We start from the raw sequence: 22511 nt of genomic DNA on the forward strand, positions 1-22511 counted from the left end.
TTGATCAGCTCTAGTAGTTTTCTGGTGGCATCTTTAGGATTCTCTATGTATAGTATCATGTCATCTGCAAACAGTGACAGTTTTACTACTTCTTTTCCAATTTGTATTCCTTTTATTTCTTTTTCTTCTCTGATTGCCATGTCTAGGACTTCCAAAACTATGTTGAATAATAGTGGTGAGAGTGGACATCCTTGTCTTGTTCCTGATCTTAGAGGAAATGCTTTCAGTTTTTCACCATTGAGAATGATGTTTGCTGTGGGTTTGTCGTATATGGCCTTTATTTTGTTGAGGTAGGTTCCCTCTGTGCCCACTTTCTGGAGAGTTTTTATCATAAATGGGTGTTGAATTTTGTCAAAAGCTTTTTCTGCATCTATTGAGATGATCATATGGTTTTTATTCTTCAATTTGTTAATATGGTGTATCACATTGATTGATTTGCGTATATTGAAGGATCCTTGTATCCCTGGGATAAACCCCACTTGATCATGGTGTATGATCCTTTTAATGTGTTGCTGGATTCTGTTTGCTAGTAGTTTGTTGAGGATTTTTGCATCTATGTTCATCAGTGATATTGGTCTGTAATTTCCTTTTTTTGTAGTATCTTTGTCTGGTTTTGGTATCAGGGTGATGGTGGCCTCATAGAATGAGTTTGGGAGTGTTTCTTCCTCTGCAATTTTTTGGAAGAGTTTGAGAAGGATGGGTATTAGCTCTTCTCTAAATGTTTGATAGAATTCACCTGTGAAGCCATCTGGTCCTGCACTTTGGTTTGTTGGAAGATTTTTAATCACTGTTTCAATTTCCTTACTTGTGATTTGTCTGTTCATATTTTCTGTTTCTTCCCTTGGTTCAGTCTTGGAACGTTATACCTTTCTAAGAATTTGTCCATTTCTTCCAGGTTGTCCATTTTATTGGCATAGAGTTGCTTGTAGTAGTCTCTTCTGATGCTTTGTATTTCTGTGGTGTCTGTTGTAACTTCTCCTTTTTCATGTCTAATTTTATTGATTTGAGTCCTCTCCTTTTTCCTGGTGAGTCTTGCTAATGGTTTATCAATTTTGTTTATCTTCTCAAAGAACCAGCTTTTAGTTTTATTGATCTTTGCTATTATTTTCTTTGTTTCTATTTCATTAATTTCTGTCTGATCGTTATGATTTCTCTCCTTCTGCTAACTTTGGGTTTTGTTTGTTCTTCTTTCTCAAGTTCCTTTAGGTGTAAGGTTAGATTGTTTATTTGAGATTTTTCTTGTTTCTTGAGGTAGGCTTGTATAGCTATAAACTTCCCTCTTAGAACTGCTTTTGCTGTATCCCATAGGTTTTGGATTGTCGTGTTTTCATTGTCATTTGTCTCTAGGTATTTTTTGATTTCCTCTTTGATTTCTTCAGTGATCTCTTGGTTATTTAGTAACGCATTGTTTAGCCTCCATGTGTTTGTGTTTTTTACGTTTTTTCCCCTGTAATTCATTTCTAATCTCATAGCATTGTGGTCAGAAAAGATGCTTGATAGGATTTCTGTTTTCTTAAATTTACTGAGGCTTGATTTGTGACCCAAGATGTGATCTATCCTGGAGAATGTTCCATGTGCACTTGAGAAGAAAGTGTAATCTGCTGTTTTGGGATGGAATGTTGTATAAATATCAATTAAATCTATCTGGTCTATTGTGTCATTTAAAGCTCTGTTTCCTTATTTATTTTCATTTTGGATGATCTGCCCATTGGTGTAAGTGAGGTGTTAAAGTCCCCCAGTATTACTGTGTTACTGTCAGTTTCCTCTTTTACAGCTGTTAGCAGTTGCCTCATGTATCGAGGTGCTCCTATGTTGGGTGCATATATATTTATAATTGTTATATCTTCTTCTTGGATTGATCCCTTGATCATTATGTAGTGTCCTTCCTTGTCTCTTAGAACATTCTTTATTTTAAAGTCTATTTTATCTGAGATGAGTACTGCTACTCCAGCTTTCTTTCTTTTTTTAATAAATTTATTATTTATTTATTTATGGCTGCATTGGGTCTCCGTTGCTGCACACGAGCTTTCTCTAGTTGCGACCAGCAGGGGCTACTCTTCGTTGTGGAGCACCGGCTTCTCACCGCAGTGGCTTCTCTTGTTGTGGAGCACGGGCTCTAGGCGCGGGCTTCAGTAGTTGTGGCTCACAGGCTCTAGAGTACATGCTCAGTAGTTGTGGCACATGGGTGTAGTTGCCCTGTGGCATGTGGGAATCTTCCCAGACCAGGGCTCGAGCCCATGTCCCCTGCATTGGCAGGTGGATTCTTAACCATTGCACCACCAGGGAAGCCCTCCAGCTTTCTTTTCATTTCCATTTGCATGGAATATCTTTTTCCGTCCCCTCACTTTCAGTCTGTATGTGTCCCTAGGTCTGAAGTGGGCCTTTTGTAGACAGCATATATATGGGTGCTTGTTTATGTATCCATTCAGCAAGCCTGTGTCTTTTGGTTGGAGCATTTAATCCATTCACATTTAAGGTAATTATCGATATATATGTTCCTATGACCATTTTCTGAGTTGTTTTGGGTTTGTTTTTGTAGGTCCTTTTCTTCTCTTGTGTTTCCCACTTAGAGAAGTTCCTTTAGCATTTGTTGTAGAGCTGGTTTGGTGGTGCTGAATTCTCTTAGCTTTTGCTTGTCTGTAAAGCTTTTGATTTCTCCATTGAATCTGAATGAGATCCTTGCTGGGTAGAGTAATCTTGGTTGTAGGTTCTTCCCTTTCATCACTTTAGGTATATCATGCCACTCCCTTCTGGCTTGTAGAGTTTCTGCTAAGAAATCAGCTGTTAACCTTATGCGAGTTCCCTTGTATGTTGTCATTTTTCCCTTGCTGCTTTCAATAATTTTTCTTTGTGTTTAATTTTTGCCAATTTGATTACTATGTGTCTCGACGTGTTTCTCCTTGGGTGTATCCTGTATGGGACTCTCTGCGCTTCCTGGACATGGGTGGCTATTTCCTTTTCCATGTTAGGGAAGTTTTCGACTATAATCTCTTCAAATATTTTCTCTGGTCCTTTCTCTCTCTCTTATCCTTCTGGGACCCCTATAATGTGAATGTTGTTGCGTGTAATGTTGTCCCAGAGGTCTTTTAGGCTGTCTTCATTTCTTTTCATTCTTTATTCTGTTCTGCAGCAGTGAATTCCACCATTCTGTCTTCTAGGTCACTTATCTGTTCTTCTGCCTCAGTTATTCTGCTATTGATTCCTTCTAGTGTAGTTTTCATTTCAATTATTGTATTGTTCATTTCTGTATGTTTGTTCCTTAATTCTTCTAGGTCTTTGTTAAACATTACTTGCATCTCCTCGATCTTTGCCTCCATTCTTTTTCCAAAGTTCCATTCTTTTTCCGAGGTCCTGGATCATCTTCACTATCATTATTCTGAATTCTTTTTCTGGAAGGTTGCCTATCTCCACTTCATTTAATTGTTTTTCTGGGGTTTTATCTTGTTCCTTCATCTGGTACATAGCCCTCTGCCTTTTCTTCTTGTCTGTTTTTCTGTGAATGTGGTTTTTGTTCCACAGGCTGCAGGATTGTCCTCTTCCTCTTTTTCTTTCCTTCTTTGTGTCTTCTTTCATTCCACTATGAATCATGATCACACGGTCAATGGCTGTGAAGCCCAAGAGTAAAGCTAGTGATACATTTGTGTGAAGGAAAGGGAAAACCATGAGTTCTGATGTGAAATAATAGCAATCTAGATCTGGTAATAACAAAAGCTCTGTAAAGTCACTTTATAATCTCTGAAAAAATCTCTAACCATTATCTCTTTTCAACTGAACCTTTTTCTCAGTAATCCTTATCTCAGAAAGAGAATAATCCCCTTGGGAAAAAGAAAGACTATTTCTCAGACTGTTTTATTGCTTTCTTGTTTTTTTGTTTTGTTTTTACCAATACTGAAACAGTTCTGTCTTTCATATTGGCTTTCATTTTTCCTTTCTTTTTTGCTATGACGTACTATTTCAGCTACATGAAATTGACTTTTAGGGCTTATTTGGGAATTAAACCACCACTTATAACTTTGTATTTACAGAATAATAAATCAGTTATTTAAAAAAAAAAGTTTGGAACACAACCTTTTGGTAAATTGGGATTTCCTTTAGTATAAACCGGATATCTAAGGGGTAAGGAAACACAAGATTCATTACAATCAGTGATATTCCGGGATAAATGACTTTTGTAATTAGTTTTAATAGAATCTGACAGCCAAAGATTGCAAAGAGAAAAGGGAAAAGAATTAATAGGCAGCCCAAGCAAAGACATATAAATAATGAAGCAAGGTGTACATAAGGGAAATGCAAACAGATTTCTCTGACCATGACTGAAAGGCTGAGTTTGGAGAGAGGAGAGGGGGGTTAGAGTGGTGTTGGAGAACCCCTCAGGGTGGGGAATTTGGAGATTGTTGCTAGCATCTCTGTAAGGACAACTTTATTAAGCTAGATGGAGAGTAGGGACACAGTGATAATCTCTTGTTGCCTCATACACCTGAGAGATTTCAGTTCATGAGAGCCGAGATGATAAATGTCAGTCTGTTCTCAGATCCAGCTTCCCACCATCTTCAGTCAGCAATCTGGATTCCTGATATGTCGGCAAGATGTTTTACATTATTACTTCTTGTTAGAGATGATTTTTAATTAGAGTTTTCTTTCGTAAAGACAATTAATTTTCTAATGTAAAGACATTAATTGAACTCATTCATTAAGTAAATGATAACAGTTCTAGTCACTACCAAAGGATGTATCTAGGAGACCCTTGTGGCGTTTACCCACCTGGTGCAGGTGGATAGGGGAAGCCAAAGATGTAATTCAGGCAATTATGTACTAATTACTGTGCATGTTACATTAATCATCAAACAACTGACAGGCATTTGGAAATCCAGTAAGTCAAACATGATGAAATTGACAGTTACGAAAATTAATGTGAAAGCTAACCTCCATAAGACTGATCTTGAAAAGTTAAAAAAAAGAGATAATGAGACTCATCCTCATATTTTGAAAGTTTTTTTAGTTTCACATTATCATCAAAGGACATTTACTATAAGCACCAGATTGTGTGTGGGAATGTTTTAATGTCTTACAAGTAACATTTAAAGACTCAATTCTCACTTTTAGGTTTATGAGAATTACGGACCATCATATAGCAAAAACATATTGATTAGAGCCTTTAAATCTCTGAATTATAGCTGTGAGAATTTTGAGAGTATCTGATTTGTAGGAAAAATAAGTATTTGTAAGTTCAGGAAATGCCGTAAATACTAAACATTATTGGTATGAGGAACAAATTACACAATTTCTCTTGAAACTTTATTGCTCCTAGAAATGCTACAAAGTAATAATGTTTACAGCAATGCAAGTATTATCAAAGCTCTGGATTGAGGAAGATAATTCTTTGAGTGCCTGGAAGGACTAACTAAGGCAGAAGAGTTCAGTTCCAGGTTATTTAGGGACCCCAGAGTTTCATAAACTCCTAATTGTCATGGCACCAGAGTCGTTTTGGACTAGTGAGGTAGGTGGGGCCAAGGTAAACAAAGGAAGTAGATGGTGCCTAGTAAAGGTGCTGTAAAGTCAACTTCAAAGTATGTGACATCACCATAGACTTGTGGAAAATAACGACAGACCAGCCTAGCATGCAGCTGTCGTGGTTAGGAAGAGGTGCTTTTGAACTAAAGCTTTATGTTGACCTTCTTTGAAACAGTCGTAAACAGCAGGCTCTGCAAGCTGCTACTTACGAGTAGTTGTAAGCTACTAGTTATGAGTCAAACCATCTTTGTGAAAGGGGCTTTGTATTCTCTCACCCAGGAAGTCCTTACTGAATGTCTGTGATGTGCCAGATGTGGTCAGATGCTGTGTCAGAAACAGAGGGAATTACATATACAAAGGAACTTCCTCTCTGGGATGAGAGAAAGAACCATCCATGATTATGATAAAGCTAAATTACAGTAAAATTGCCTGTGACATAGGGCGTGTAGGAAAGCTATGTTTGAAAAGGTAAATTGGGTCCAGAAAGTAGAAGAGCTTGAATACTAAACTGTGGAGTTAAGACTCTTCTGTACACAGTGCTGAACCATCTGATGGTTTTCAAACACCAGTCTACACCAGGAAGATCAATCCATTCATAGCTTTAGAATGGGTTAGAGGATGCAGGAGAGACCAGATAGCAGAGAATAGCTGGAAAACTCTGTAAATTGAAGAGATAGTGAAGTTAGGAAGTAGGATAACGGTAGTTGGAGTGGACAAGGGGAGATGGACATCATACTGGCAAGGTGGAAGCATGTTCCATGCATTTATAACTGCCACCCCATCCCTTCCTCCTCTAAAGATTTACAGTTTATCTTGAATTAACAATGTAAATAAGTGAAGACAAGAAAACTAAAGGAATAGTAGTGTGATAAGGCCAGAGAGACAATTACTTTACAGAATGTATATGATTCTGTATAATTATTAACATTTTTTCATGGTCAGGTACACAGTCCACATTGTCTGAAAGACACCTGGTGAGGAAAAGAAAAGGTTTATTTGGCACTTAAGAAAGAGAGAAACTTCTCCTTTCAGTCCCTGCAGAGAGAATATTAAATAAGATGGTGGCTTACACCCTTCTCGGGTTCCCTGCAATATGTTCAACAAAGAGGTCTAATGTGGCTGCATTTTTAGTGCCTCTCAAAGCAAGCTCAGGTATGATGACAAAGAGCCCCTGACCAGTGATCGGAGGTGGGGTGCTGGGAACAGGAGAGCTCAGGGATAACTCCCCAGAGTTGCCTCTAGTGATTCGGGGTTGGTTTTCTACCCTTGTACATATAACTATATTCCAAGCTTCCTGCTCATTGCCTGCTCCATGGTTATATAATCACCATTAGCTTTTGTTTTGTGTTGCAAAAGACAGCAATTTAAAATACTCTCTCTTGGGCTTCCCTGGTGGCGCAGTGGTTGAGAGACTGCCTGCCGATGCAGGGGACGCTGGTTCGTGCCCCGGTCTGGGAAGATCCCACATGCCGCGAAGCGACTAGGCCCGTGAGCCATGGCCGCTGAGCCTGCACGTCCGGAGCCTGTGCTCCACAACGTAAGAGGCCACAACAGTGAGAGGCCCGCGTACCGCAAGAAAAAAAAAAAACTCTCTCTTGAGTGGCATGGACATATATACACTACCAAGCGTAAGATAGCTAGCTAGTGGGAAGCAGCCGCATAGCACAGGGAGATCAGCTCGGTGCTTTGTGACCACCTAGAGGGGTGGGATAGGGAGGGTGGGAGGGAGACGCAAGAGGGAAGAGATATGGGAACTTATGTATATGTATAACTGATACACTTTTTTATAAAGCAGAAACTAACACACCATTGTAAAGCAATTATACTCCAATAAAGATGTTAAAAATAAATAAATAAAATGCTCTCTCTTGCATTATTTATTTGTTATTTATGAGCTTAGTAAAGTCATTAGTCTTTCTTTGGGGGTTATATATGTCGTCAGAAGAAGAGCTACATTTTCTCTGCTATTAGGTTATAGAAATTTGAGTAGGCTTAAAAGGAAAATACGAGCAATCAAGAAAACTTTTAATATTTTGACAACTAAAAACTAAACTTGTCCAACTGGAATATTGTAAAGAAAAGCTGAAAAAAAAATGCCAGAATCTTCAGCAGCTGTAAGTGAGAGCATATGCCGTCATGCATGAAACACAAGACTCCTGATGAACCTAAGCCATTCCTTGAGATACAGACCACGGGTCCTCAGTTCTCTCGGGGTTTTGGGCAATGATTCCCCGGCTGGTTGGGGCCCTGGTCCTCTTTGCTCTTGCTCAGATTGAGATCCTTCTTTCCTCTGGGACCAACACTAATAAAGCCAAACCTCGTTGAGCCCAGCCTGGTTCTGGGGGGGCTTCATAGTTTGTTAATCATGGGAAGTGATCCTAAGTGACCAAAATTTGTGTATTATATTGGTCCTGAGATAGCTTGGTTAAATTTCACACACTCTGTAGCACCCAAAGCCTAGATGTCACTGCATGGAACTACTAGGGCAAAACCCAGCCTTGGTAGGAGAGACGATGATCTGCATTCCCAGCCGTCAGATATGAGGGGAACTTGGACAGACACGGGGGGAATTCTGTCCCACGCAGCACGTCGCGAGATGGTTCCCAGCTTTTGAGCTGCCATTTAAAGCATCGAGTTTAGTGACACGCACTGCACTGGGGTTTGCTGGCCACTGTATTTTTTGGTCATTTATAGTTGGGTTTATATTCTGTTTCAGAAATGATAGCTGAAAAATAGTTTATTTTTATGGAAATAATGAGCCATAGAAGAATGTTTTATCATTTGTTAGTGGCATCTGCCAGTTTCCTTGGCAGTGCATAACAATAAATATCTTTCTTGCTCTAAAAAAAAAAAAAAAAAAAATCAAGGGGCCCAGAAAGATGGAGGCAGTTGGGAGCAATAGAGGCCAACCAAACCAGGATGTGTTACTGTTTACAGAAACACTACTAAAAAGGATGAAAAGATTGATGCTCTAGTGAAACCACTAGATGGCAGCCTTTCTTCATTAAAAGCTATCACCGTTTGCTAACACCAAATACTGGTATTAATGATGTAAGTAATTCTTTATATGGCTAAAACTATGAGGATGTTTTGGATTTTCAAAACTTGAATGAGCATAGAGAATTTATTCATCTCTCCATCCAACTAGGGATTTTGTGATCATAAAACTCATCTACAGAGAATTTGAAATCAGTCTCTAAACTAGGAGTCAGACGGGTTCTATACCCTCAACTCTGTCAATAATTAGCCCTGTGACCATGAACAATGAACGTCTCTGGTCCTCAATGAGCTCAACTGAAAAATGACATGATTGGGTCACTAGATTATCTCTGAGGTATCTTCCAACTCAGATATTCTCATTTCTATATCCTTTCGTAGTTGAGCCTGATAACTATGCTAGCTCAAAATACAATCCACATGATGCCTAGTAAGTTATTGTATTCTTCAGCAAATGTCAACTGATATTCATAGGCGTAATTAACATAGCTGATACTTATTGAGCACCTACTATGTGGCAATACTAGGCTAAGTGTTTCATGAGCATTACCTAATTTAAGTCTTCTGACAGTCTGATTCTAATCCCCATTTTTCAGATGAGGAAACTGAGGCTGAGAGAAGTTAAGTAAGTAGCCCAAGATCACATGGCTAATGACTAGGCTGGTATGACTCTGAAATCGGTGTGTATACCATTGCTATATTTCCTCTCTGATTCAGGTGAGAAAAATACAAATTTGAATGCATCATTGCTTCTGAAAGAAAAACTCATTCTGTAAATCCAAAATCCTTGGTTTTCCAAGGGAAATATATTAGGGTTTTTTTCGTTTGGTTTTTGGTCTTTTTTCCTGGAGATAGGACAGATTTACTTGGCTCTACTGTCACACTGTCATTAGATGCCTCTTTGTGAGTCTTGGCAGAAAAGCCTAACATCCAGTTTCATGCACATGGGTAACCAGCAGGCCCAGGGCCCTGTCAACCTTGTGGTTTCTCAGAGCCAGTGTCTCTTTAAATGTGCAAAGAGGGACTGCACCAGGTACTCACTAGGGACCTTTCCAGGTCTAGAATTATCTGATGGTGTGTCCATAATCTGATACAGGGTCTAATATTAGCAGGATAGAAGTTGCTCAGTATATGGCAGCTCCCTACCATTTAGCAGTTGCAGCAAGGAAATACTACACATACTATTTAGTGCTGTTTGTTAGTGAATTAAAAGTTTCCTCCCTTTCTTTGCGGCCAGAAAACTTACGTAGCCTTACAACCACTGCCTTAATTCAGAAGAGTGGTTCTAATATCTGGTGTTTTCAGCTCTCTTGGAGATGCCTTTTGGTATCTTTCAAGTCACACCTCCAAGGTTTAGTAGAACATACTGTGAATTCTCTGAGTAGCCACTAGATGGCAGTAGAGCATCAATTTATACCCTAGAGTTAATCCCAAACCTTTAGTTTTCTGTCTCATTTTATTTTACATGTACATTATCTCTGAAGTAAGAATTATTAGACAGAGAAGCTCATAACTTGCTTTATATTGGGCTACGCATATTAAAATGCTTGAGGAACAGCTTGATGGAGCAGACCAGATTAGGAAAACCTGAGGTGGATTTATAGGAAGCAAACAAAGCTGAAGTTTCATGGGCAGCTCCAATGCCTTAGGAGGGGCCCTAGTGCTATAAATTTTGTTTTCTTTTTCTTAAAGAGGGCTCCAAAATTATATAAGCTTCAAGCCTCCCAAAGCTTGGATTTGTCTGGAAATAGCCATGTGGCTCTTTTAATTTAGGAAAGGGTAAACAATCCTGCCGTTATTAATTTTCTACCTACTTAATCTCCAAGGACAAGGGCAATCTGGTTTTTAAAAGCAAGCCAAATAAAAAGGAAACAGGAAATAATGGAATGAGTGGGCCAATATTCCACTTGTTTATGAGTCTGAGTAAAATACAATACTTAACACTGAAACTCTTTCACTTCTGGCAGCATAATACCTGTACTAAAAAGAGGAAAGTACAGATTATAAATTAGCAAATTAGTAAATTATCCTCTGCTAAAACTCCAGACCGGTATGGCAATGTTTGAGGATTTGATTTTATTCTGTCTTATTTTTTAACCCCAGAAGTGTTGTGCTTAATAAGAGACCAGTAGTGACTATTCAGAAGGGAAAGTCTACTTTCATTTATAAATCTTAAATTTCTCACCAGGGGGCTATGCTTAGTCTTTCTTAAGACTACCAACAGCCCATCAGGAGTTAAACTGAAATGTACCCTTTGGAAAAGAAAAATGAACTTTCCAATTGGTCTTTCCTGTTGCAAACACTAAGATTTTCTTTTAAGCTAGGGGGACTTATCTATGTCTAGCTCCATCTGTGACTATTATTCACAATTAAAATATTTTGTCCACGCGATGCGCTCCTATGTCTACTAGACCTTGATATCCTGAGGGCTTCACCTTTGTGTCCTTGGACATATGACACATGGCAGGAAATGTAAAAATGCTTGCTGAAAGAATGAGAGCTAGATATTATTTCAAAGTTAATGTAGGGCCTGGGGGTCCCTCCAGCATGATTCTGGGTGTATTATATCTGTGTCATGTTTCGCAAAGGTTGTGTTTCAGGAGACACACTTGTGTAATACGTTTGCCATGAGTAGAAGTTCTGTGTCTGACATTAGAGGAACTAGAAAAGGCTCCCAGGGTGGCCTCAGCGTCTGCGGGGAGAAGCTCCCAAAGCTGAACTCAGCTTGTGAAGCCCTCCCAGCCCACACATCCCGTGGCCTTTCTTTACCTCCCAACCGAGTCCTGGAGCCAACTTTGAAATAATGACACCTGTGACCAGGTGCTCAGCAGGACTGCTTGGATCTGGATCTGGAAGAAGAGGAATTCAGCCAACCCCTCATTCCCCTCCCCTCCAAGGGAGGTCAGAGGTCACTGGCTGTAGCACAAACTCGGCAATTCCTGGCTTGGGAATTGCAGATGAAGCAAGGACCTTGCCTGGACTACCTGTGAGGGTCATCCCCTTCCTCTGACCACTGGGAAGCTAAATCTGCCTTCTGAGATCATGACCCAAAGCATATAGAATTGACCTTTGGATAGCAGGCTAAGTCTTGTTAGTTTATCCCCAAATCAGGAGGACAAGTACACTGCCTGGGTTCAACATGCAATGAGGCCAGAGTCATGAACGTTTCTGCTTTGGTAACTCAAATTCAACCATGAGTATATACTGACTCCACGTCTACCAACAGTGTAGTAGGTGTGGGGAACGTGTTGTCAGACAGGGAGGTGAGGTGACACACACCAACATCCACGTCCACTTGCCCCCTAATCCTCTCTTCCTGATAGAACACCAGCTTGTTCTGGTGCCCACTCTCTGCATGGTGATGTCCTTTAGGCCCCAGCCTCAAGGGGGTAGGTCCAGTGATTGTTTTGGTGTAGGCATGAGACACGTAGAGAAGTCTGCTAGGTGGTTTCTAGAGAAGACTTCCTTACTTCTTTATATATATATATATATATATATATATATATACACACACACACACACACACACACATATATTTTTTATATTGGAGCATAGCCGATTAACAATGCTGTGATAGTTTCAGGTGCACAGCAAAGTGACTCAGCCATACATATACAGGTATCCATTCTCCCCCAGACTCCCCTTCCATCCAGGCTGCCACATAACATTGAGCAGAGTCCCCTGTGCCATACAGTAGGTCCTCGTTGGTTATCCTTTTTAAATATAGCAATGTGTACATGTCAATCCCAAACTCCCAAGACTTCCTTACTTCTGAGAGAGAGACACAGGAAAAGATAGTCTTTTCATCCCCTGGAATTATCGTATCTATCATATCTATATGTAATGACCAGAACTGTAGCAGTCACTCAATTCAGCAGAAACTGAATAAACCGATTAAACCAACTCAGTCCACCCTTCTCGTTTATATGCAGTAATAAACTTCGTGTTTGATTAGGCTTCTGTGAGTTGGAATTTCTGTTACTTGTAGGCAAAAGAATCCTATACTATAGGCAGGGATTGGATCACAAGAAAAATTTAGAAAAAAGAGCACCATTGCCAGCTTTTCATCACACAATACATAAGTATCTAGCAGGAAGGGAGAACTCCGTTTTGGAACTCTGCCCACCTCCAACAATATAAAGCTTAGGAAGCACATGTAGTTCAGGTTTATCACTGCATCACTAGATCCATTCAATGGCATATATTTTTTTCCTCAAAAAGAAAAAATACTAAAAGTGGCAGACTTTCTGTACATTTCTTGTTACTTTTACAATTTATAAAACTGCAGTGGTTGGAATCCATTTTCTGTCCTGAGTCCAAGCTTGTACTGCTCACCTCACAATATGCCAATAAATCGAGAAATGAGGTGTTGACGCAAGGAATACGATTTTATTTGGAAAACCAGCAGCTGGAGAAGATGGTGGACCAAGGTCCCAAAGAACCATCTTGCCTGGGTTTGGATGCTAGTTTCTTTTACAGAACAAAGAGTAGGAGGAGGGGAGGCAAAGTTAAAAAGGGGATAAAGCTGTTGCAAATACTTCCTGGTCCAGCCAGACTCCGGAGGGGGTGTGTTAATTTCTTCTTTCCTGCTGCCGTTTACAGGTGGGCCTGGTGAGGATGTTTCCTGTGAACTTAAACAAAGGCACTTTAGCTTACACCTCAGGCTTGGGAGGCAGGGTTCCCAGATACCTGCCATTATGTATACTTTAAACTATAGGCAATGTCTCTTTAGTGATGAACTTGCAACAAAAGCAATAGAATACGAAAGTAAAAGGAATAGATCCAATATGGAGTCAGATTTGTTCTTCCCCATTGTAGTCCTAGTGGTCTTCTCTTGCTTGCTGCTCTTCTTGGCTTATTTGTGAGCAGAAGAAGGACAAGGACTGTGGTTTAGGGTCAGTGGACCAATTAGTAAAAATAAGTCTTGATGCAGACATACAAGCGTGGTTAAGTCTTTAACACCTTCTCAACTCTAAGATACCTTTCAGTTGTTAATGTGATTCTCAGGGAGCTAGGTGTGTTTTTCTATCCCTTTATACATGCCGTCTGTAATTCCTAAGGAGACATTTTCCTCAAAGGTGAACTTCAGTGCTTTCTTTTAGAGGGTAGAAATGTTTTTTTCCTAAGTCCTTATATATGATGTAAATATTGCAGGAAGGAAACAGTTCAGAGTGGTTACTTATGCAGAGAGAAATTGTGACTGGGCTAAAGAAATTATTTTTTTATTTCAGTTCCCATGGAGAAGACAAAAAGAAATTGTTGCTGCTAATATATTTTCTATAACACAAAGAATAATGTTTTCTAAAACAAAGAGGTACAAGATGAATTTCTTCAAATTACTCCCATACAGCCCTTAATTTCTCAGCCTTAATTATATGCTTAAGAAATATATCAACCTGGACTTCCCTGGTGCCTCAGTGGTTAAGAATCCACCTGCCAATGCAAGGGACTCGGGTTCGATTACTGGTCCGGGAAGATCCCACATGCCACGGAGCAACTAAGTCCGTGCGCCATAACTACTGAGACTGTGCTCTAGAGCCCGCGTGCAACAACTACTGAAGCCTGCATGCCTAGAGCCCGTGCTCCACAAGAGAAGCCACTGCAATGAGAAACCCATGCACTGCAACGAAGAGTAGCCCCCGCTCGCCACAACTAGAGAAAGCCCACGCACAGCAACAAAGACCCAACACAGCCAAAAATAAATAAATTTTTTAAAAAAGAAAAAGAGGGCTTCCCTGGTGGCGCAGTGGTTGAGAGTCCGCCTGCCGATACAGGGGACGCGGGTTCGTGCCCCGGTCCGGGAAGATCCCACATGCCGCGGAGCAGCTAGGCCCGTGAGCCATGGCCGCTGAGCCTGCGCGTCCGGAGCCTGTGCTCCGCAACGGGAGAGGCCACAACAGTGAGAGGCCCACGTACCGCAAAAAAAAAAAAAAGAAGAAAAAAGAAAAAGAAATCTATTAACCCTTGTATCAGTTATAATGCTGCTCAACTACAGATAATAGAGAACAGGTGACTCAAAGTGGCTTAAAGAATAGGACATTTATTATGCAACATAACAAGAACTCTAGAGCTAGGGCAGGTCTAGGGTTGGTTAATTCAGCTACTCAACAATGTATTTGAAGACTCAAGTTGCTCTCATATTTCTGCCCTGCTTTCTCCTCCATCTATTCTCCATAGGCTAATGCCACTTCTGGTCCCAGGATGGCTGTCACATTCATCACATGCAGTCATGACACTGGCTTTCAGGGAAGAACTGTTGCTTTCTGTAAACCTTCTTTTAAGAGAAAGACCTTCTCCTGATTCCTTCAGCAGTTGTCTCTCTCATATCAGTGGCCAGAGTTGCATCAGATAAGTAGGGCAAAGTACAAACACTTTAAGGGTCAGGTAGACCTAAATCAGTGTGTTGATACCAGCCAGACAGATATGTATGGGCATATGTCTGAGTCAGTTACTGGCGAGGGGAGTGGGACACCAGGATTAGACCAATCGTGACTGATTATCAGGGCAGGAAGCAGCTTCCTCTGAAGCACATGGATATCTGAACAAAATCAGGGTTATTAGCAAAGAAAATGTGTGTTAGGGGTGTGGCAGTTAGGCTGGGGGTTTAGATAAAGGAAATGGTTTTGGGCTAGGCAACCACCAGTGTCTGCTAAAACTCTCTGCCTTCGTTGGTTTGCATTCCTTTTAAATCTTATAAATATTATAATCCTGGGAACAGTTTCCTTTGCCTGGCATAGCCTAGATTCCTCCCCTAACTGGGAGTCAGTTTCCACTTTATTTCCAATGTTCAGGAAACATACAAATGTCTTTTTTTTTTTCTTAAGAGCAATGACAGCAGAGCAACCATACAAATATAAAATGAAATTGTATTGCTTTCATGTCAAAATCTAACCATCTAGCAATTTACCTATTTACCCATCTATCTCCATTTGTTTTCTGCACAGGGTTTAAAAGAATTCTGTTTATAAATGTGTTATGAGAGTACCAAGTTATCTGCAATCCTGTGTAGGCTTTGAAGAATGATTCATTATTTTGGTTGATTGGAAATATACACAGGGAAGTGTGCCTTTGGGCTTCTTGATTTTCCAGCATCCTTGATAAGTTGTTGTTTCCACTCTTTACAGAGCTTTGGAGGTAGTGGATGGAGGCCATGTGGCTGGAGAGTGCCAAGAATTTACACTGCACTGCGGGGAGTCCCGGTTCTTTCACACTGCCTGTGAGGTGCCTGGTCCTTTACCTACAGAGTCTGGAATGTTTATAAAGGTAATGCTTCATTTCCAGTATTTGGCTCCCAGGACTAAACACTTTAATGAATTAAAAAGTGAAAAATAACCCCTGTCTGATTGAAAAACACATACTTGAAAAGAACGTAGATGGTAAAAAGGTCATTATATATCAACGCACCAGGATAATAAATAAGGATCAAGGGATAAGTTTGAATCTTTGCTCTTTGCTGCCTTCAAATGTTCTACCTCGTTGTCCTGGGTGCCTTTTGCCTGCCTTTTTCCCTTTGTATACCTTTAACTCAAAGGTATACAAAATAAAATGACATCAATATTTGGAAATAGTGATTCATTCCCATAAAAGGCATTTTTACTACTTCCTACTGTAAGGCATTTAAAGTTGTTACCATTCTATCGGTAGTTACATCTTAATATCTAGATGTTTGCGCAGAAAGTTCTGACTTAACTATATTGCCTTGAAAAGTTTTTCCCAAAGTGGGAGATAACGTGTATGCATGTTAACTGCATCCTTTCACCCATGAAAAGACATGGCTCCTGTCCTTGCCTGCAGGCAGCAAAGTAGAATAAAGTCTTGAGTCACAGTGTGAGAGCTGGTTTAGCTGCCAGGCTTTGAAGGTTGTATAATACATTTCTTGTTACAACTTCTTATAAGATCACTGAGGGTTAGTAATGAAAGATATTTTGTCATGAAAGAAATCTCCCTCCCAAAGGAATTTGCTTTAGTAATGCTATATATTAAAAGTGAAAAAATTACTTAGTGCAAGATGAAAAATTTTGGAGATTGGATGCACAACAATGTGAATGTATTTAGGACTACTGAGCTATATACTTAAAATGGTTAAGATGGCAAATTGTATGTTATGTGTATTCTACCACAATTAAAAATTAAAATGAAAAAATATCCTTACTGGTGGAAAGAAGTAAGAAAAAAGGACATGATGCGATTATAAACTCATATTTTATTAGAAAATGACAAAAGTAGGTAGGGAAATTCAGCAGAAAATGCTTTCTAACTCAAAGTAGGATAATATCAATCAGAGTACCAGAAATATAAAATTAAATTTTATGAAATGTTGAAATTAAAAAATCAAATTTAAACTAAAAAATTAAATAACCTGGCTTCCTATAATTTATACTCACTTTCAAATTGGTTTTGCATTTTGTTCTTCTTTCTGTGTAAGAAATAGTTTATAACTGGAAACAAAACCTGATAAATCCAGTCACTGGCCCTGAGTTTCGAGTTGTTTTCTACATTTTTCCTTTAATAACTTAAAATAAAAATAATTCTGCAAGTATCATGCCATTAACTATCCTATGATGTTTCCTGAAGTCCAGGAAACAATTGGGGGCAGCATTCAAAGTTGCGGCAAAAAGTAAATTCCCTGAGAAGGGTGGCGGTGAAGGGTCTGCAGTGCCCCCTCCCTTGGTCTGCAGTTCAGCAATAGGCGTGTCTTCTTCCTAGTCCCCTTATCCCATCTAGACATGCTCTCTCAGCCCTTGCTTGCTGTCCCAGGCTGCAGTCAAGGAGCCCTGAGCACCAGGCAGCTCATGGGAGAGGCCCCGAGGCCAAGCCAGAGAGCTCAGTCCCATGAAGGCTGGCAGGGAGAAAGAGGCCAGTCGGTACACCTGGGGAAGGCAGAGGCCTGGGACCAGAAACGGATGAACTGGGAACCCAGTGTAGGAAGGGAGCCAGGGCAGATAGAAACAGGGTAGGAACTGGACGAAAGGAGCAAGCAGAGGCAAAATGTCCTTCTGGCTACACTGTCTCCACGTGTTGCCTGAAATGGGGTCAGCCAGGCACCGTCTGTACTCTCTGCCTGTACCACACCCTCCTGCTCAGAGATGGTCAAACGTCCACATCAGGAAGAACTGGCTCCCGGGTCCACTTCTGGATCTGCCTGTTTCTCCCTCTCCCGCTCCCCGCCTCCATCAGCCCTCTTTCTTCCTCCTGCTTGCTCTGGGCTCTAGCTCTCTGGATCTTTCTCATCTGCATATTCTACTAGGGCTGGGAGAAAGGAAGAGGCATGGAACAGACGTTCTCTTGCCTACTGATGTGTTCTCAACTTTATGTCTCTTGAGATCATGGCTGAGAGGAGTAACCAGACCATTCTCAGAAGTGCAGGACAGCCCCACACCACCAGCCTGGCCAGTAGTACTGGGAAACAGAAGCTAACTCCATGTAGATTCTGGGTAGTTCGTACCCACTGTGAGTGCCAGCATGCCAGGGCGCCTCCCATACGTCCAAAGGACTCTTCTCTTAATCCACTCTGGGCAGCAAGCCTGGTCATTTCCTGCAGGATTCAGCAGATTTACTAGGCAGTTGTATCAGGGCCACCCTTGGCGCCTTTCCCAGGCAGAAGGCCATCAGTTCTTCTTAAGATACCTGACTTGATCTAGCCCTCTAAGTTATATCTATTTACTCAGATGAATGTTTCAATTTTTTATTTTCATTGAAGTGAAGCCATGTGCCTTCCCCCAAACAACCAGGATTTATTCCTTCTCTATATTTGTTCCATACACTCTGTTACTGTGTTTACTTATTTAACATGCTATTAACATTCCTTAGACATTCTTTAGAGCTGACAATACTGTACTGAATCCTTCAATTAAAAGAAGACATTGTTCTTCCAGCTTGTATAAACGGAAATAGGGATTTATAATTATAAAGCTGGTATTGCCTCTCAAATGCATGTATACGTCAACTAGGAAAAAAAGCACAACTACAAATCAAAGGAGAATATTACTAGAATTTAAATCTTAGATGAGAAACATCATCAGGGATTATATTTATTTATACCAAACAATTTTTCCTTTAAACGGCTACATAAAACCTTTAGTCAGCTTTAGAGTAGAAGATATATTTATGTAAATATTTATTACAAATATTTATATTTGTAACAGACTTTTAATATGAGAGAAAAGCATAAGGAAGTGGTATCATTGAGTGAAAACATATATCATATGTGATAATTATATTGAATAATTCTTTGCATGTAAGAAAGGATTAATATTGTAGATTAATATGTTTTGCTGTATTATATACTTATTATATTTACTACTGAATTCATTTTTTAAGTGAAAATGTCTTAATTCCACTACATAGAGATATTTCCAGAACATGAAGTAACACCCTTTATTAATTAAAGCATTTCTTTAAAAAAAATAGAATAAGAATACTGAGCAAAGTATTGTTAATTAAAATTAGCATCTTCAAAGAGAGTAATTACCTTAATGAGAATTTCAGTGATTTCTAGTATGAAAATCTTTTAATTTCCCTTCAATTCTAATCACTTATTTTGATCTAGAAAATTGTATCTGACAATAGTGATAAGTAAAATTGTCACATTTTCAATCCTTCTGGAGCCAAGTTCAAACAAGTAAAAAGGAATAAGTGGGCACAGCGATTGTTTGATTAATTCAAGCAAAAGAAAAGAATTATTTTGCTTTAACTGTTTGGACTTTTTCATTCTTGACTTGGATAAAGCCTCTAATTCCCATTGCCTGTAAGTGTGTTTGCACGTGCATGTGTATAAGTGTGTGTATGTGTGCTTTTTAAAAGGAAAAATAAGCCCCACACTCCCGAACCAAAGTTGCTATAATCTATAGAGGAGAAAGAATTTTGCCAAATCAGTGCTGCTTCTTCAGAACTCATGTGTACAGATTTTGATTCTTGTTAATGCTTCTCTGCCTCATCATTCAGGAGATATCTGTGAAGGTCTCATCCCACTCTTGAGATTGGGATGCTCCCAAATCATCCAAGACAGGTATCTGCTTTAGTCTCAAGTATCTCAGAGATGGTTCTACCACAGTTGCTTTTGATAGCTTTTTCATCGCCCAATTAATCTTGCAATTGTCAAGGTGGAGTGTTGTCCAGCTTCCAGCCTGGTTATGCTAGTTCAGTCAATAAGGATAACAGTTCAATTCAACAAGCATTTGTCGAGGTAGCAGAGAGGACAGAACATTTCCTAACACGTTCATTTCCATGTTTCTCAGGTGGTTGAACACTCTGAGAGGTGACATCCGTTTCTCTTCCCAACCCTATAACTTCTGCTTTCTCTCTCTCTAGCTGCTCCACATGGGCCCACTGGTTTTCCTCTGGATGCCCAATCCCCAGGCTTACCTCATTTCTTCGGTTGGACTACGTTCAAAATATGAAGTACTTAAGAGGGCTCAGACTTGTCCACCCGCCCTGCCCCATCCCATGCAGCCCAGTGTTGGGTTGGCCTGGGACACAGTACATGAACATTGGTTGCTGGGCTCCTACATTTTGTCTCAGATCGCCCATGTTGCTGATCTCACCAAGGACTCTTCTGAAATTATCCTGCAGGTAGTAAGACCTTCGAAATCCAAGTTCCGACCCCCAAGCCCTAATCCTGAGATGGAGGCATTTAATTACTAAGGTTAGCCCTTCCCGATAGTGACTTCCTTGAAGGACTTAAGAGTATTATCCATCTGTTCCAACTCTGCATTCCACACTCCTATTGGCACTTTGTCTTACACTTGCATGTGTCATCTGGTGTGTGATTAGGGACTGCTGGCCCCTTAGACCTACCTTGTCCCAAATCTCTGCTTTCATCGTCCTTCAGATCTTCACATCATTTTACCCACCCCACCCTGGGACCGGCCCTAGCCATACAGGTAGGCCTAGTGCCCAGTTTCAATCTCTCATCCCTTTCCCTACTGGCTGCATGGCAGGAGTCTCTCTGTGCTCTATAAGTACTGATCTAAAAGGCTAAATATACTGTTAAGAAAAATAATTCAACATAGAGAGCAATGTGTACAGCATGTTACATTTTGTGTAAAAGGGGGATTAGAATAGATAGATAGATATAGATATATCTTTGTAGATTCATTAAGAAATTATGGAAGGATACATGAAAAGCTAGTAATAATTACTTGTGATAGAGGTGGGGGAAAAGAGTAGATAGGGAATGCAGGTGGGAGAGAGACTTTACTGTGCACCTTTTCATATTTTGAATTTTGAACTATTTGAAAGTATTGCCTATTCAAAATATTTTTGAAGATGGAGGAATGAATAGATATGATTTAAGTTATATTGTGATTAAAGTCACATTGAAATGGTTTAGGTATGCACGTGTGATTTTTTTATGATTCTCTGATTTGCTGTAAACTCTACCAGTCCTGACTGCATTGCCCGAGGACGTTACTGTTGTTCCCAAATTTCTTATTGCACCATTCTACTACCTTTGCCTATTTTCTTTCCCATGCCTAGAAAGTCTTTCCACTTGTCTACCTGCAAAATTCTACTCATCCTTTAAGATCCTGCTGAAACAGCTCTTTCTTTGTGCTCCCTGCCCTCAAAAACTTGTTTATTTACCTTGGATGCATCAGGAACTCAGCATTTACCACATTGATTTACAAGTCTCCTTCCTTACCAGACTGGGAGGCCCTAAGGGTCAGATTGCATTTGTATGGCTGGAACATTATCAATTTTGCATGAATGAAACGCTGTCTATTTGCAGTAAAAAGTAGTGGAAAACAATGCTATTGCAAGTGTGCAGCATTTCAGCTCCGTATGAGTTGAATTTTTATTTACGCTCTAGAAGGTAGAGAAGGAAAGCTCAGCAAATGCATATACACACAGGTAAGCCATGTGTGGGCAGCAGAAAGAGAATGTGATTGTTTCCGGAGCATGACTCCACCCTCCTTCTCCAGCACTTGGGCTGTGGGGTCCGCGAAGATCAAGGTAGAGCATAGTGGCCTAGGGAGCACTTTTCCTCTGAAAAAGCCTGGTATTATTGGATGCAGCAAGAGGTGCTTTTCCTACATAGGAAGTTTCACATGTTGGGCATTCTGTGGGCTGGAGAATGTTGCTTTAATAACCCAAGAATGGCATTACAAAAGCACGATATGGTATACCAGTTCTTTTTCTCATTAAAGCTAAATGTCTGGCCTTATAAGAAAAAGGTTGATTGCCTATGCATAGCTGGCTTTGGGAAAATCAAGCCTATGGATATAACTATCTGTGATATTGTACATTTGAAGGTACCATGGTCACAAGGAAGCAGCAGGAGATCAATGAGTGATTTGTTGTTGTCTTTTTTTGTTTGTTTGTTTTTTTGCGGTACGCCGGCCTCTCACTGCTGTGGCCTCTCCCTTTGCGGAGCACAGGCTCCAGACGTGCAGGCTCAGCCATGGCTCACGGGTCCAGCCGCTCCGTGGCATGTGGGATCTTCCCGGACCAGGGCACGAACCCGTGTCCCCTGCATCGGCAGGCGGACTCTCAAGCACTGTGCCGCCAGGGAAGCCCGGTTTTGTTTTGTTTTTTTACACCCCAAGTACATGTGTTGTCTTCCTTTGAGGTAGTGGCTGTGGGTGCTGTTTATTCACATATGTATAAATAAATATATAAGTATATATTAACTAGTCCATTTCCCCATAACCCAAACTGGAAAGCTTTGTCTGTGGTAGGGTTTTGAGGTTTGTTTGTTTTTTAAATGTGGTAATATATTTATTATTTTTCTTCTAAATATTATATTTGTTTGTTGCAAAAAATTTCCAAGAGTGTGAAACATACAAAATGAAGACTTAAATTCTCCCATTACACTTGAAGGTAACTAGTTTGGTGTGTATACTTTCAGAGTTTTTTGTTATGCATTTATGTAAACAGAGTTAGTGTATTTGTACTTTTCCAACCAAAAGATATCACGCAATGCATACAATTCTCTAATTTGTTTCTTTTTACTAAGCAATCTTTGTGATCATCTTTCCAAGTCAGTATCTATAAATACACCTCTT

The 22511-nt window shown here is 40.1% G+C and overlaps 1 protein-coding gene across 1 annotated transcript in view; it reads left to right on the forward strand.

Moving 5' to 3' along the window:
* CRYBG1 (crystallin beta-gamma domain containing 1) overlaps positions 1-22511 on the forward strand; it is a gene marked incomplete at its 5' end in the record, with an annotated part of 209365 nt that overhangs the window by 69525 nt on the left and 117329 nt on the right. Inside the window, one exon of the mRNA XM_082668869.1 lies at positions 15633-15771. Within this exon, the coding sequence (XP_082524995.1) occupies positions 15633-15771 (139 nt within the window). The remainder of the gene's footprint in view (positions 1-15632; positions 15772-22511) is intronic.

The sequence above is a fragment of the Grampus griseus genome (assembly GCF_964374135.1).
Source record: "Grampus griseus genome assembly, chromosome: 13".
Lineage (NCBI taxonomy): Eukaryota > Metazoa > Chordata > Mammalia > Artiodactyla > Delphinidae > Grampus > Grampus griseus.